Consider the following 16,375-nt stretch of genomic DNA (forward strand, 5'->3'; position numbering starts at 1 on the left):
GATCCAATCGAGCGTCTGAGGGATGTGCTGCGTCTGCAGAGGTCTTTAGGAGGCCATGTAAGTACAGGACTACATGCAGATAACATGTAGGCAAAGCCAATAGATACACATTCAGTACCATCAATAAAATGCTGTCTCGTTTGCCACATACTTTTATTTTTAGCAACCATAATGCATTGTAGAAGATATATAAAACTGTCAACTCTTTTGCAGCAACTCCTGTTTGAAAAAAAGACAGAAAAAAAGGACAAAAAAACAAAACAGCCATCAACAAATTTGTCTTTTGTTATAAAAAAAAGAAGAGGAGGACACCGACTCCAGTGAGTACATGCTTCGTCTATCGCGTAATGTTCATGGTCCACACCAACACTGCTCTCAAACTGTCGGCGACATACTAGACAGAGGATCTCTTTTGTACCTACACTGAAAGAACACAAAAAAGTCATCCTCCTTTTAACACCATTTGTTTAAAGCAATAAGCATATCAACACATTTATTGACAGAGAGAAAACACAGAGAAAAAGATAAATGCTGTGTAAAGCGACCCCTTCTTTAGGCCGATGTCAGTCTGGTTTAGGGGAGTGATGGACAGAAGCAGATCCAGTCTCCCATGAGAAGATGTTCTATCTGTACGGGCAGAGTGACGGAGGCAGAGGACGTTTCTGGCACAGGGGTTAACAGGTGGTGTGTTCCAAAGATGTTGAGTTACTTATGATTTCCCTCATCACATGCTGTGTCAACATGGTTCCATTTTCAGCATCAGTTTAAACCCATCTAAACTTCTTGTCGGATTTTTTTTAAACAAATATTACACATTGGAAATGTCATATTGCACTACAGTGGCAAACATGTACTGACTAGATAGATAGCATCTTCAACATAACATTGGCTGTGGCACGGGGAGAGTACTACTTGTTTTTAAAGAGTTTCACACTGGACATTTGGAATGGGACACAACTTGATGGATGCATTGGATGGATGGAAGCCATGAAAATCCACTGGTACTATTTCACAACAAGCTTACACAGACTGGTTCAAATTGTTATTTGCTGTCCACTCACACCACCCCCTGCACTTACTGTTCAGCCATCTGACATTAAAGTAGCAGTCATGTTGGACTAACTGTGGTCCTGGACTGGGTTCTTTAGATTTCTCCCATGTTCTTTTTCACACTCCCATTCAGACTGAAAGATACTTATGGTCTCCAATAGGATGGAAGATTCGCACATTTCTGAAATGGAAGATAGTCTTGGCCTCTGTCAACCACAAAGGAATAACCGTGGACATGAAATCAGAGTGTTCGAAGGGTGCAGAGTGGGAAGCAAAGAGACAAAAAAAAGCAAAACAATGACATCACCTACAGTAGAAGTAACTTCTCTGGATACTGGCAGAGAAAAATGTTTTTTTGAAAAGTTTGTCTATTTCCAGTCAATCACTTGCTCTCCTTGTCCTCTTCTTGTTATGTCATTGTCCCTCCATCTGGTTGGGGGGTGGGAGCAGGTGGAGATGGTGGGCCTCGGGTTGGGGTGGTTGGTCACAGGATGAGTTTGCAGTGACATAGTTCTTTGTACATTTGCCTCCTCAGCCGGGGCATGTCCTGTTGGCCAAAGCTGAATGGCTGCCCGAGAGCCAGACACTTGCAGTACTGCAGGGTGGTAGAGGGGACAGAAAGGGGGGAAACAAGTTACAAGCCTGTAGCGACAACACATCCACAACAACAAAACACAAACAACATCAGACAGGAGGTGTGTTACTCCATAGAAGCTCAAGTTAGAGCAAGGCAGCTGTCTGCGGCCACTCACTGAGCGTGAGCTGATGCAACACACTGGACATGATAGAAACATAGTTTAGTTAGTAGATACTTTATTTATCCCAAGGGAAATTCAGGATGACATGGCCGTCATTCAGGAACAGACAGCCTACTAGTCTCGGTGGTCTTGTTGAGACTCACACAGCATATTAACAAGAGTTACCCTTTAAGGCTACCACAAGCAGTTTTCACATTCATTTGCATTGGTATGGTTTAAAACTTGAGAAACTCACCTGTAGCACAAAAGCCCCACAGTCACTGTCATTGTTCTGACGACCCACATTCTGCAACATACAATCCATGACGCGTTAGCTTAACACAGCGCAGTTTCCATAGTGATGTTATGAACTATGACTAGCCGCAGCAACAATCCACATCCCTCACAGAGATCAGATCTGACTGTGTCAGTCAGTCGAGTCAGGACAAAAAAAGAAAACTGATGATGCATCTTACCATTTTAAAAAAGCCTTTCCATCCCGTCAAAAAGTCTTGTTGGTCTTTCTTTATGGCCTCTGCTTGCAGATACTTAAAAATGTGCTGTAAACAACAAAAGAGTCAATGAAAAGAATATACACACAGGTTCCCGTGTGTTTATTTGTGGCTACATCCAAATGGTCTCGGTCCAGGCCCAACGTTTTTAATCCCCGTCCGTACCAATAGACATGAAAATGTAGGAAACAACAACAACAATGAAAAGTAAGACAAGGGGTTTCTTTTCTTGGACAAACGACGAGGTGGAACTGTTATTGAGAGTAAGTGTTGAAAATGTTTTGCCTTCACTGCTGGAAGTCGAGTCAGGACTGATGAAAACCACTTAATGCGAGTGACTGCGTCATCGGTTCCAAACATCTCAGCTTTTGTCTTATTTCAACCTCACTATGTAAAGTGCTTTGAGAAGATGTATGTTGTGATTAAATTTTATTTAATTGATTTGAATATGGTAACAATAATGGCCCAAAACAACACGCAACCCCCCCCCCCCCCCCCCTAAAATAACATCTATCTGTTATATGAACGCAGTCTGCACTGTTTGAATAATGATGTACGAGCATGACGGCTTGTTACCTTTGGGCAGCGTCTGTTGAGTGTCCGCTGAGAGTCAAAGTAAGTGATGGCTCGACGAGGAATGTCCACGCTGACCAGCGACCAGTGAACCTCGAGGTGGATGGGGATCAGCAGCAGATCCTTCTGGAAGATGTCCACCTGATGCACGTCAAGTCGAGCAGGGGCAGAGAACAAGAGGGTTTAATGTAGTACATGGAGAGAGATGATGATGTCAATGACATTTTATGCTAATTTGGTAAACACAACACACATTAATTTCCTTTTTTCTGGCGCGCCAGCTTTTTTTACTCGTCATCTCTGAGTGCTACAATGTGAAAATCTCTTTACTTTTCAGAAAGGAGCTGGTGTCATAACTGACTCCTTTTCAGGCAACCAACCAGACGGGGTTGGGAATCATCACCATGGTAACCTAGAAAATGCAGAGGCTCGTTTCCGTCAGTTTTCGTCTATCCAGAGCTACTGTATGTGACAGAAACTATCAGCACAAAAACGGTAAAGCTGGATTTACGGCGCATTGTCGATATGCACGAGCTGGAGGGAAAACTCAGGACACTCCCGTCTGTACAGGCACATAAGATCCCACAATGAGGCAGATATTCACAAATCGTAAAAACAGAGAATAATTCATGGCCCTGTTGAGATCTCTCCTTTAACACCAGTGAAGTTTAAAAGAGTAGCACGAGCTAAAAGGCCCACAGTTGCAATTTCATCAGCCTCCCCAGAAATTCTGTTCATGGCTTTAAATGGTATATTTACATCCATGTCTATGGGCTCTATTGTTTAGCCTAACGATGCTATTGAATAGTGACTGCTAATGTCCCCTGTTCTGGGTGGTACCAGGTTCTGAATGCTCTGGAATGTTCCAGGGGATGGTTGTTGCATTGTCCAGTGACAGGTGATAATGTTCTGCAATGAGTGCTCAGGAGAGATGTGTGTAATCCTTTTAAAATGGTAAGTAGAAAGCTAGAGCCAGACAGTGTCGTTCAGGGAGAATGAGGGGAGGTTTTCGAAGGACGAACAGACCACCTCCTTCCTTTGCGTCGCTTTTCTGAAAGCAAGTTTAAAACCACAATTTCTTCCTCATCTACCGATCCCAACACCAGCGCTGTCACCGTTGCCATGGTGCGTGACGCCTCTTTCTTCTTCTTGTGGTGATTCCAGCGGTGTAGATAGTGTTTCGTCAGCAGCGACACCTTTCATTTAGGAGAAGACTGCACTGTGTCAGACGTGCCTGAAGCGGGAGTATAAACGAACTGTGAACTGCTGTGACGCCACAGCCACCGTGCGAACGGACCGGTGTGTCGAGCATAAATCCAGCTTAAAGCTCAGTTGTGGAGCTTTGAGTGTTGGGCTTTTATTGATGTGCATAGTGCTTTTTTTGATGAAGTGCTGGGATGAAGTCTATCATCTGATAAGTCAGGCAGGCCTGCTGACAATCAGAGTGGCGTCAGCAAAAATTCAGTGCAAGCTTCAGCTCGTCGAGAGCCGTGAAGTGTTTACAGTCACAACACAACGACAACTCCAGGCCCTGTGATGAATCTGACTGAGGCAGGTCTGTTCAGATGCAGCAGTCTACTACAGACTACAGATACATACAGAATCTCCAGAGGCGGGCACTTTCATGGCTAAACAAAAAAAACTGCTTTCCAGAGTGGAGTTATCGTCATGTCTTTACTCCTGCTGCTTTATACCACGACGCGGACGGAAGCGACTTTTGTAAACAACTAAGGCCGCCGCTGATGAACGAGCATTTTACTTAAAGTACCGGATATTCTATGTGGGAATTCAAACAGTTTGAATGGAGCAAGATGTAATAATTATATATCTTACAATTATTATATTTTATAATTAATGAATTATAATGCCTGGATCAAAAGAAACCTAACAACTACCAACCAAAGACCGACAGACAGCGTCTACTTTTGTAGCCACTCTGATTTCAAATTAGGGCTGGGCAATATGGCTGAAAACGGTATCACGATATAAGTGTTTCATATCGGTCGATATCGATAATTATTGATAATTTTTATGACCTATTTAAAGAAACACAAACACGAGCCATCGAGATGGCGCAACCAAACGTGATACTGTTACATGATTGTCTATTAGGCGTGTCACTCCATACATTGCTAGGTACCAGAGGATGAGTGCCAGTGTATCTCGCGGCCGGTGTATCTCGCGGTTGGCCCGCGTAGCTAGACTCTTTGCTGCGGTTTCTTCCAATGAGGAGGAAAATGCGATACACATTGTTATCGATTTATCGCCCAGCCCTACTTTAAATGACAGGATGGTCTAGCACATGTTCGCAGAATGATACACAAACTTACATTTTTTGTCCACCGTTTGACTCCTTCATAGCCTTTTGTCCTCAACTTGTCATAAAAGAAGCTGTTGAAAAAGTGAACCTGGGGAAGACAACAGAGAAAAGTAGGAATTATGCAGTTGACAAAACAGTTGACATGAGCTCACGTTGTTCACTTTAAACCATGTGACTAAATGGGGAATCAGCTCATTGATGACTAACAGTAGGCCCTGTTATAAAAGTCAAAAGGTGAACACTGTTTCCCAGAAATAACTGAAAACTGAACTGATCTGTTTACTGATGTTTTAATGGCAGTTACATCTACAGACCTATTTCCATTAAGTGGAGTATTTTTAGAAAATGTGCTCCTCTTCAGTTAACAGACAAAGGTCTTTACCTGCTGTAATCACTAGTTTTGGGTTTTACTTCTTTACAGGGCTAGATACACACACATTCCATTTATATGAAAAGGGTTATTTCATCTGAGGACCAATATTCTTTATTCTTTAGAACCATGAACTATACAAAGTATAGAACACGCTGCAGACATGTAACTGCCTATTTACAAAACAATAGAGTAACCGAATGCTGCTGGAGTGATGTTATCAAAACCCCTTTTCACAGAGCATCTGTTTAATAACTCTTCATACATATATAAATATATGTATATCATCTGAATTCTGTGTCAGACTATTATGATCAGACTACGCCACCTCCTGGGGAAACATGGACAAGGCACAATGGACTACTTGCACAACCATGTCCGGGTTCTACTTCGTACTGTGTATGTTAACCAGCCATCGTCTTCTCAGATCGAGATGGGTCGGAAACCCATGAAAACTAAGTGCGCCATTAATTTTATACGGCGCCGAACAAAGTGGGACACAGCATTCCTCCGAGTACTTCATCTCTTTTTGAAAACGTCCCGTTTTGGACATTTTCCTGCATAACACTCGTGACAAAACTCTGAATGGAGTAATGAGTAAACACAGTAACGGTAAACAGACGAACAGCATTATTTTGAAACTGAGGTACGTCACAATGCCTAGTGCATGTAGCATATTTAATTTTCAGCGCCCCGAGTGCAATGCATGATGGTATATATTGCTTGGTTAGTGACCACCGGTTGTACACTACTTTTCACAATGCATTGTGTGATGAGATGAATGCACTATATAGGTTACAAGAAATGTCCCTAGTGATTCAAACAGCACAACAAAATTCAAACTGATTCACTGTGGATGGTTCCCCGTAGAGCCACAGACAACTAGATTGGTCATTTGTCACCCGATGAGTTAACTGAACTTCATGTGTAAAATCAGTAGCTGGTCTTATTATTTCCTTACCCTCTCTGGAACAGAATCCATGACTAGGTCACCATACATGTTCATAATCTGGAATTAAAAACAAAACAAAAAACAGATTGAAGGAAATTGACATATGTATATAAAATATCTTTAAGAAGGAAAAACTTCTCAGATCACTGAGTGAATTGACCTTTTGTCTGCTCTTCGTCACCTGTGATCAGCTGCTTCATGATGCAGTCTGCCTCACAGGATTCTCAGAACACTGGTATTTCATTACTATTTAGATCATTGGAATTGTTACAAGGGTAAAGTGACATTGTCCAGGGGCTAATCTAAAATCTGTTCATTGTATCGTTTCCCTGACTCATCTTTTCCTCATCATAGCCACTGCCCCACTAATTGCTAATGGATTATTTAATAATCTGAATTGTGACAAAAAGAAATCCAAAGTATTAATAGCACAAATGTTTTAGGGTAGGTAAATATATCCTATTTTGAACAGATTTTCAGTCTTGAGTGCGACTGAAGAGAAACAAATAACTAAGAAAAATGTGACTACACTTCAGCCCTCCATCACACTGTCTTTGAATGAGCACAAATTCAAATCACAAAAATTATGAAACAACCTCTTAATATAATCATCTTTAACATGATTTAAGATTCAAGGTGTGAAAATAACCGTTCAAAAGCTGTTTATAGCAACAGCAATGCTTACAACAGCAAAGTCATTACAAACTAAGTAATAACGGGACAGGAAGGAATTTTACAAAAAATTGAATGGTTCGACTCAGACAGTAGTTATGTTTACATGGCAAACTAAGGTGAAGAGGCTTCTTCTCTGAGAGGTGTACCAATCCCAAGGAACAGCAACATCAAGAAGAAGGAGCTTGATAAGTACCAAGGGGTGAAATGAGGAGCTACAAAAGATGTGGAAAGACAACAGTGGTGCAAGAGGCAATCATGGGGTCACTCAAGGCTCCACACTGGGAAAGTGATCAGGCAGAATCCAGGAGCAACTTCTGTCCTGAACAGATACTGAACAGAGCCCTCAGGCTCCCACTTTACTTCATATAGATTCTCTTGCAACTGGTAAGATTAGAGACTAGATCTTTATTCTTACTATCACGATCTATTTAGATTAACAATAATTTTTCATCTTTTCTTGCCATGACAAGTAAAAATGTCACATGAAAAAAGACAACTGTGTTAAGAGTGTGTAATGTTGTACCTGGTCATTGAGCCAGTTCTGTCCGTACAGAGTGCCCAGGTCATCCATCGTCAGAACATGGCGTTTGTAGTTGACTCTGAATGTTTTAACCAGGGCCGATCCTGACGAGCGCTGGAAGGATTGTATTAGGTGCTGGACCACTGCTTTCCTAATCAAAAAAATCAAACATGGATTCGCGTTAGATGTAAAGAATCATTCCCATTAGTTTTATTAACATCCTAGATCCCCACACAAATGTGCTGTGTTATGAGGTGGATTAACCAAGTGTCAAATGACCAGACGTTAGCTGGTAATTCATTTAATTCCTTAATTTTAAGGATTCAAAGTGCCACCTGAAGATCCTCCTGTAGAACCTGGCATCGGCTCAGTCACACTACACTGTACTCCCTGCATCCTAACTGCTACTTTTCACTTGTCAGTAGCTAAAACAGACAAACAGAAATCACTACGTCAGAGTGACAGTAGACAGGAATTTAGAGTATCATAAACGAAATCGACCCAAGCTTAAATGGAACAATTTCAATCTGTAACAGTGTATCATGAGTTGTGTAACACTGGTTGAACAACATTTTTGAATTAAAAGGCCAACAACAGTTCAAAGGCAGCGATACCGAAACAATTAATCAAGAACAGATCAGTTAAAGCAAAACTATCAAGACTTCTGACCTGTGTGGCTGTGAGAAGCTCTCGCTGAAGATGTCCTGAAGCTTGTCCACAATGTCATCAACATGGATGGGGATCAAACTGCCGTACTGCTGTAGAGACTCCTCGAGAATACCTGGAGACAGAACAGAGCTGATAAGCCAGACAGGTATACTACAGTGTCCATGCAAGAGGACCGATGTTTTTCTTTTAAATTTTTTTGCATGATATTCAAGTATCTACATTGAACCAAATTATAAATGCAACACTTTTGTTTTTGCCCCCATTTTTCATGAGCTGAACTCAAAGATGTAAGACTTTCTATGTACACAAAAGGCTTATTTCTCTCAAATATTGTTCACAAATCCGTCAAAATCTGTGTTAGTGAGCACTAGATAATCCATCCACCTCACAGGTGTGCCTTAGGCTGGCCACAATAAAAGGCCACTCTAAAATGTGCACTTTTACTGTATTGGTGAGGTCCGGGGGGGCGGCGGCGACCGAAAACCAGTCTGAATCTGGTGTGACCACCATTTGCCTCACGCAGTGCAACACATCTTCGCATAGAGTTGATCAGGTTGTTGATTGTGGCCTGTGGAATGTTGGTCCTCTTCAATGGCTGTGCCAAGTTGCTGGATATTGGCAGGACCTGGAACACGCTGTCGTATACGCCGATCCAGAGCATCCCAAACATGCTCAATGGGTGACATGTCCGGTGAGTATGCTGGCCATGCAAGAACTGGGATGTTTTCAGCTTCCAGGCAATTGTGTACAGATCCTTGCAACATGGGGCCATGCATTATCATGCTGCAACATGAGGTGATGGTCGTGGATGAATGGCACAACAATGGGCCTCGGGATCTCGTCACGGTATCTCTGTGCATTCAAAATGCCATCAATAAAATGCACCTGTGTTCGTTGTCCATAACATACGCCTGGCCATACCATAACCTTACCGCCACCATGGGCCACTCGATCCACAACGTTGACATCAGCAAACCGCTCACCCACACGACGCCGTACACGCTCACTGCCATCTGCCCTGTACAGTGAAAACCGGGATTCACCCATGAAGAGAACACCTCTCCAAATTGCCAGACGCCATGAACTGCAGTCAGGTCGAGACCCCGATGAGTACGAAAGAAATTCTTTGGTTATATCAAACCGATTGTTGCCGCAGTTCTCCGGGTGGCTGGTCCCAGACGATGTTGGAGGTGAAGATGCTGGATGTGGAGGTCCTGGGCTGGTGTGGTTACACGTGGTCTGCGGTTGTGAGGCCGGTTGGATGCACTGCTAAATTCTCTGAAACGCCTTTGGAGACGGCTTATGGTAGAGAAATGAGCATTCAATTCACGGGCAACAGCTCTGGTGGACATTCCTGCAGTCAGCATGCCAATTGCACGCTCCCTCAAAACTTGCGACATCTGTGGCGTTGTGCTGTGATACAACTGCACATTTCAGAGTGACCTTTCATTGTGGCCAGCCTGAGACACACCTGTAATAATCATGCTGTCTAATCAGCATCTTGATATGCCACACCTGTGAGGTGGATGGATTATCTCGTGCTCACTGACACAGATTTCGATTTGTGAACAATATCTGAGAGAAATAAGCCTTTTGTGTACATAGAAAAAGTGTTAGATCTTTGAGTTCAGCTCATGAAAAATGGGGGCAAAAACAAAAGTGTTGCGTTTATAATTTTGTTCAGTGTAATTAAGATTAAAGACTAAAACTATTGTGTATTTCGCAGTTTTAAGAAAACTGTGACAAATTTCTGGATCTGTGCGTGATTGGGATGAACACCAAGAAACAATCACTTGTTGCTTGGGTCTTGGCGTAATGCTCCACTGAATACATTTGAAAACAGGACAACCAAGACAAATCTAACAGCCGACTTCTCGCAGGAAATTGTTGTTGAACTACAGCTGTGACAGGGGTTTGACAAAATCCTGTAAGATATGAAACAGATTTATCTGACTGACGACAGTGACAGTGGACAGTCTGTGATCCATACCCGTCACACAGCTCATGTGTTCTTCAGTCAGGGCCAGCTCCACTCGTTTGACCTCGGCTTCCCGTCTCCCTCTGTCCTCTTGCTTGTCTGGAGAGCAGCCATTTATCTGCTCATCTGCCAGAGAAACAAAGACATTATATTCTCTATGCAGCAGAATCTTAGACTTACTTATTGTTCTGGGTTTTTTTTTTTCCGGTGAAGGCAAGTTACGAAATAAAAGGTATAGTTAACAAGCAACACAATATTTACAGCCCAGCTTAAATGTTTGAACAAAGAAGTTTGGGGGGGAAAGCAAAGGGAGCTGAGAAGGAGGGCGTGACTTTACAATTGTTGTGGTACATGGACTAAAAAACGGCCCTGGACTTTCCCCCCAAAATAGGCCCGATTGGCACGCAGCACCATAAGAATTGGCAAATTCCGCTGTTTGTTTGGACATGCGGACAAGCAAGTAAAGACATAAATCTCCACAACTCCAATCTCCTGTATATTTATTTTGTCAATAACTCATGTTCTGAAAACTGTGCAAAGCTGTCAACTCTGCTGCAATGACAATGAAAATGGATTTTAAGATGGCATGTCGTCATTATGCTCAACTTCTAGCAGTCAAGAATTAGTCCCAATTTCTGAGTCGTCGACTCCTCAATCAGAAGGATGTGAACGCCTAAAGTACTGACTAATATACCTGAGTACATGTATATCAAATATATTTCTTTTTTTCATATTTCTTTTTAACAAATCTCATGTGCAGAGCCAACCCATCATGTACTGTGTGCCAGCTCAGTCACTGTACACCAATTATGAAAACTTGTTAATGAGCCACGCTGCTGCACGGAATAACCTATTGTTGTTTTTGGTCTTTGTGTGGGATCTTTTGTTAGTGTGGAGTTTCTGAATAATGTCCTTGTCATTAGAAAAATATAGAACCATGACATCTTTATATTCATCATCTAGCCTTGTTAAGAAATAAGCACAGTGGACATCAGTACCTCTGTCAGACTCTGTGGACCTCTCATTGTTGCTGTCATCCTCTCCGTCCATGTATGGCGATTGCTGATACCTTTTTATCCTCCTCTGTTTGCCGTACAGATTGTAGCTTTGCGCCCGCCGACTCCACCGTTGCCCGAGGAAGCATACCCGCTGAGCACGCTGGCGCCAGCTCTTCCAGTGCTGAGTGAGCCGCAACCCTCCGTGGGACCTCAAGCGCTGCCAGCGCCTGAACCTCCTCAGAGCCCTGTACCTGCTGAGGTGGGACCTGAACAGGTCCCCCGCCTCGGCCTGGGAGAGAGAATCCTCTACAGTGACATCGACACATCTGTCTGCCCTCTGTTTTGGTCCATACTGTTGAAGTTGTTGTGAATTAGAGTGCTGTGTGGACTGGAAGGGAAACTCAGGGATCTCCCACTCCACCTCTGCTTGGTCTCCATCTTCTTCTTCTTCTTCCTCCTCTTCTTCTTCCTCTTCCTCCTCCTCCTCATTGTTATCCCAATCCTTACCCTCAAATTCACCTTTGTCCTCTCCATCCAAATTGTTTTCTTCTTCCTCGTCACCTATTGCCTCAATCCCACCCATCCCATCCTCATCCTCCTCATCTGGATACTCGCGTGTCCAAACTTTCTCTTTCTGGCCCAGTCGGAGGTGCATGGGGCTGGGCACACTGTGACCTGACACTGGGACTATGAGGTGGTCTCCAGGAATCCCACCTAAACACAAACAAACCGTGATCAACAACATCAGCTGTGTTCAACCACATGCAATCTTTATCCAAAGGACTTCATTTGAGCCTATGACTGCATCTGGCCTGCACGTCCCACCATACTTTGATAATGAACCAATATTGTTCTACACTTCACATAATAAACATAAAAGTTCTCTAATCACTAAGCAGAAACTTCATACATTATGAGAAGAGCACGTTTGGAATATATCATCAATGAATCAGTTAACAGACTAATTGAAGATTATTATTTTGCTAAAGTTGACAGTTACTAGAAAATTCTGAAAGATAAGCTTAGATTCCATAAGGAACTTGAAAGGATTCAGAAGTAAATAGATTTGACACTAGAATTTAATTCTCTATTATTATTCCAGTTACAGTGAACTAAGGAAACAGATAAATGTCAACAGCAGTTAAGGACTTAACATTTTCAGGCATCTATGCAAACTAGGTGGTGCTGAATGCAAGATGACCCATTGTTAACCTAGCAGTAAGTTAACAAAATGAATTCAATGGAATCCTCTCCTGTGTCAGCAATGACTGCAACCATTCTCGTAAAAGAATATTGTTATCAACAAGTGATTAATTAATTAATAAAAAACAGTCTATATATTAATTGGCATTAATTGTGGTCCTGTCCACCACTGATATGATAATACAGTAGCCTTTGGTCTCTTTTCCTTCAAAAGTTTGCACTCTCAAAACAACTTGCAACATAGTGAAATGTGGTGTCATAGCTGAAGTGTATGGAATGACACTATCAATTTGATTAAAGTGGGGATTTACTGAAAGGATTTCAGTCTCATTTTATGGTTCTGAATGCTGCCGTCATTTCGGCCTTATGCTCTGCCTTCTCACTGTTCCATCAGCATTTTTTGTTAATGTAGGTTTCCTATTATTTCATCTCAGAATCAACTTACTGCCAACCAACACTGCGCTAAACTCCACTTGGAAGAGGATGAAACACATACTTAGGTATAGGGCTTCAACTAACGGTTATTTTCATTATCGATTAATCTGTCGAGTATTTTCTCGATTAATTGTTGGGTTCATAAAATGTCATAAAATGGTGAAGAATGTTGTGTTTCCCAAAACGTCAAGATGATGTTTTGTTTTGTCCACACACCAAAGATATTCAGTTTGCGGTTATAGATGAGCAAAGAAACCAGAAAATATTCACATTTAAGAAGCTGCAATCAGAGAATTTTTACTTTTTTTTCATGAAAACTACCTGAACCAAAATAGTTGGCGATTAATTGAGTAGTCGACTACTAATCGATTCATTGTTGCAGCTTTATTTAGGTATAGCTTGTACCGTACGACCACACCGCAGACATTTGTGAGTTCAGCTCTTCCAAAATGCTTCATATGAAGGCACCCCACTGGTCACTTATGACCCGAATTGACACACGGCGCCGACATTCTATCCATAATTACACAAACCTAAGAAGAATGTAAAAACACATCATTAACCAGCACAATGCCTACCTCCCCCTGTGTCGTCCTGCCCCACAGCGGTCAGGCCCAGGTCTCCCTGCCAGCAGTTCTGGGCCAGGCTCCCGCCACTGTCTCGCATTATCCACGGACAACCCACGACCTGCGCCAGCTCGTCACCTTCAACAACAACAACAACAAAAGGAGATGATTAAAGATAAATTCATTTGAAGAAAAAAACACGACAAAATCTATTTCTGTGTTTGTAACCATACTGTCAGCTCAATAATGAGTTCGATATGCCTGAGGGCGTCACGCAGCAGCTGCTTGCTGTCACAGGCAGGGTCAAGCCAGGAAGTTGGCCAGCATTGTGAGAGCAAGCTGCTCTCTCCGTGAATGCAGCTTGCTGCTTGCACGAATTCAAGGCGACCCACAACGTGTGACAGACGCCAAGGCCAAGACGTGTGTGTGTGTGTGTGTGTGTTCTTCTAGCCATAATAAGGACTGGGAGACGACCCAAGGTGCTGGACGCCGGGCAGCAGGGCGCTAACCCCGCCGCCGTCGTCCCTGAGCTGCGGTCCGGTCGGTCTTCAGAACCCGGGGGTTTGAAATCACAGCGCCGCTCGATCCTTGCGATCGCGGTGCCGCTGCAGACGCGCACAACTAGCGGGGACCTGGCACGACTTTCCAATGAACCACAAAGCCGCATTACCCTTCCAGCTCAAAATCAACACGTGTTCATTTCGCAAAAAAAGCGACGGGCCACATTAAAGGTCGTTAAACAACAACAACAACAAAAAAGCATTCGCTCTTTGCAGCCGCTCGACGAACAGAGTCCGTGCGTCGACACCGGTACTTTTGGTCACCATGTGCACCTGGTGCACAGTGCGGATGTGCAGGTTAGCTTGCAGGCTACACCGAGTGGGACTTGCCGTACCAAGGGCCCGGCCGCGCGAGTCAGCAAATGTAACCGCGGAACATTTAGCTGCAAACCCCCTCGTTTTTAGCGTGCGGGAGGGGGGGGGGGGGATAGAACCCCTCGCGGAGCAGCCGCTGCGCGACGGGAACATTTTCTTCTCCCGATGCAGGAAATAGTCGTCACCGGGGCTAGCTTGCGAGCGACGGCCACTAGCCCCATCAACGCCGCATTGTGCTCGCTTCAGCCTAAATGCTACTCACGCCGACTGCAGAGCTCGCCTTGCCGGCAGCCGTGGAAAGCCGACACCACCGCTGAGGACAACCAGGACTGACCGGGCAACGCCAGTGGCGTGTCGTCCCTCCGTGCTAACGCGTTAGCCGGTTAGCCGGGTTGTCGTAAGCTAGCCGGACGTTAGTTAGGTCGGGTGCAGTGTTAGCGACACAATTAAAACCCGCCTGGCTCGTGTTGTCCGTACATGGCAAGGTGTTGCATGTGTGCGCGCTTACCGTTAACCTGCAGATAAATGTGACTGGGTCCAAAACCGCTCCTGGCTGAAAGTTGGGGGGTGTTTTAATATGGTGTGGGTATCGAACCAAAACAAATGCTAATTTTTTTTTTTTTTTTTTTGGGGGGGGGGAACCTCATTCAATGAAGTCGAGTGTGGAGCAGCCTAATGTCACCTCTTTGCGAACTTTGAATTCTTTTGAGGTCTTCCGGTTCAGAGCAAACCACAAATACTAATCGGACACGGTGGATAACAGTCGACGGAATGCGCGAACGCATCGGGGAGATTTGTGTAAATTTCAGAAGGTCCGCACAGAGGCGAAGGGTTCCCCGAGCCGCAGCGCTGTAGCCTTTTCCCTCTTAGCACAGGTCCGTCGCGCCGGAAGTGCGTCACACGAAGTATGAGATTTTTTTGATTTTTTTTTTAAGGGCAGCCCTTTCATTTTTTGACCCTCACCTTTAGTCTCATGCAAGAAACTACCCTGAGAACGGAAATAAAGTAACAAATTCACTCCCAGTGAGGTTTCACGACCTTTGTACCATCTGATTTTGATTTCATTGGATTATTCAAATTGAGTCAGATCCTCTTATTGTTACTGGATTTCCGTAAAAGTATGTGATGCAAAGAATCATCCCTTCTCCTTCTCATGTGTTTTTTGGCAGTAGAAAAGCTACTAGGCATATTACTGCCCCATGCAGGATACAATAAAATTTGTGAACTTGTAGAATACAATGTGAGAACTTTTCAAAAAATTGGAACATTTGAACCTGTTTGTTGAATTGTTCACTCACAGAAAATATTCACACCTGTGTTCTGAATTTGGAGTCACAAAAAAAATATTCACAAATGGACTTGTTTCGTGCAGAAACCATATGTGGAAACAAATGATAGAACGTATGAATGCCAAAGAAAGATTTAACAGAAAAGCACAAGATCCTTCGTTACCCAAAAGGAAAGGAAAATTCCAGATCTGCTTAATTGTTCATTGTCTTAAATGCTTATGCGTCAGAAAGATAACAACACCACCTGCAAAAGTGGCACATTAAGTTTGAGACTGTCAACACTTATACATCCTGGCACTATGAATGCATGATGAAATGTCACATGATGAGATTCCCAAACCGTTTTTTCAGTCAATACCATGTTTGCAGAAGAGCATGCTTATTGTAGAAGAGTTCTACAGACCACGCAAAGCTACAGAAACTAGGAGATGAATCGTGTAAAACATAATTGTATTCCTCATCCTGGAAAGCTGCATTATCTAGGATAAGGACAATCATGCTGTTAATATCATTGAGGTGTACCTCATGTTGCGTGATTCCTCTTATCCAATCAATGATTAAAAGAAAGGTTGCCATTGTAGCTGGGCAATATTCACTGATACCTGTGTCTGATGATAAGAGCATGTGACATAGAGTGATAAATGACATAGATG

General features: G+C 43.2%; 1 protein-coding gene across 4 annotated transcripts; it reads right to left on the bottom strand.

The window, feature by feature from the left end:
* Positions 1-136: 136 nt before the first annotated feature.
* Positions 137-15,312, bottom strand: LOC118299623. Of its 4 annotated transcripts, none has more exons than XM_035623489.2 (12): positions 15,116-15,312; positions 13,571-13,696; positions 11,355-12,068; positions 10,369-10,482; positions 8,379-8,490; positions 7,713-7,860; positions 6,524-6,571; positions 5,203-5,280; positions 2,876-3,013; positions 2,264-2,347; positions 2,044-2,094; positions 137-1,645 (listed from the first exon to the last, which is right to left on the bottom strand). In XM_035623489.2, the coding sequence occupies exons 1-12, from the start codon at positions 15,216-15,218 to the stop codon at positions 1,535-1,537; spliced, it is 1,827 nt and encodes a 608-aa protein (XP_035479382.1). In that variant the 5' UTR covers positions 15,219-15,312; the 3' UTR covers positions 137-1,534. The 4 variants fall into 4 exon arrangements, with proteins under 4 accessions (XP_035479382.1, XP_035479392.1, XP_035479401.1 ...); XM_035623499.2 differs by having other exon boundaries at positions 14,942-15,259; XM_035623508.2 differs by lacking the exon at positions 15,116-15,312 and adding an exon at positions 14,696-14,858.
* Between the last annotated feature and the right edge of the window lie 1,063 nt (positions 15,313-16,375).

Source organism: Scophthalmus maximus, chromosome 1, assembly GCF_022379125.1.
Source record: "Scophthalmus maximus strain ysfricsl-2021 chromosome 1, ASM2237912v1, whole genome shotgun sequence".
Lineage (NCBI taxonomy): Eukaryota > Metazoa > Chordata > Actinopteri > Pleuronectiformes > Scophthalmidae > Scophthalmus > Scophthalmus maximus.

Excerpts from the sequence above, each read along its gene's own strand:
- LOC118299623 (XM_035623478.2), bottom strand. The coding sequence starts at position 14,586 with ATGTTCCCGTCGCGCAGCGGCTGCTCCGCGAGGGGTTCTATCCCCCCC. Across the intron at positions 5,281-6,523 it reads TGGATTCTGTTCCAGAGAGG|GTTCACTTTTTCAACAGCTT; the intron begins GTAAGGAAATAA and ends TGTCTTCCCCAG. Across the intron at positions 2,095-2,263 it reads GGAAAGGCTTTTTTAAAATG|AATGTGGGTCGTCAGAACAA; the intron begins GTAAGATGCATC and ends TGTATGTTGCAG.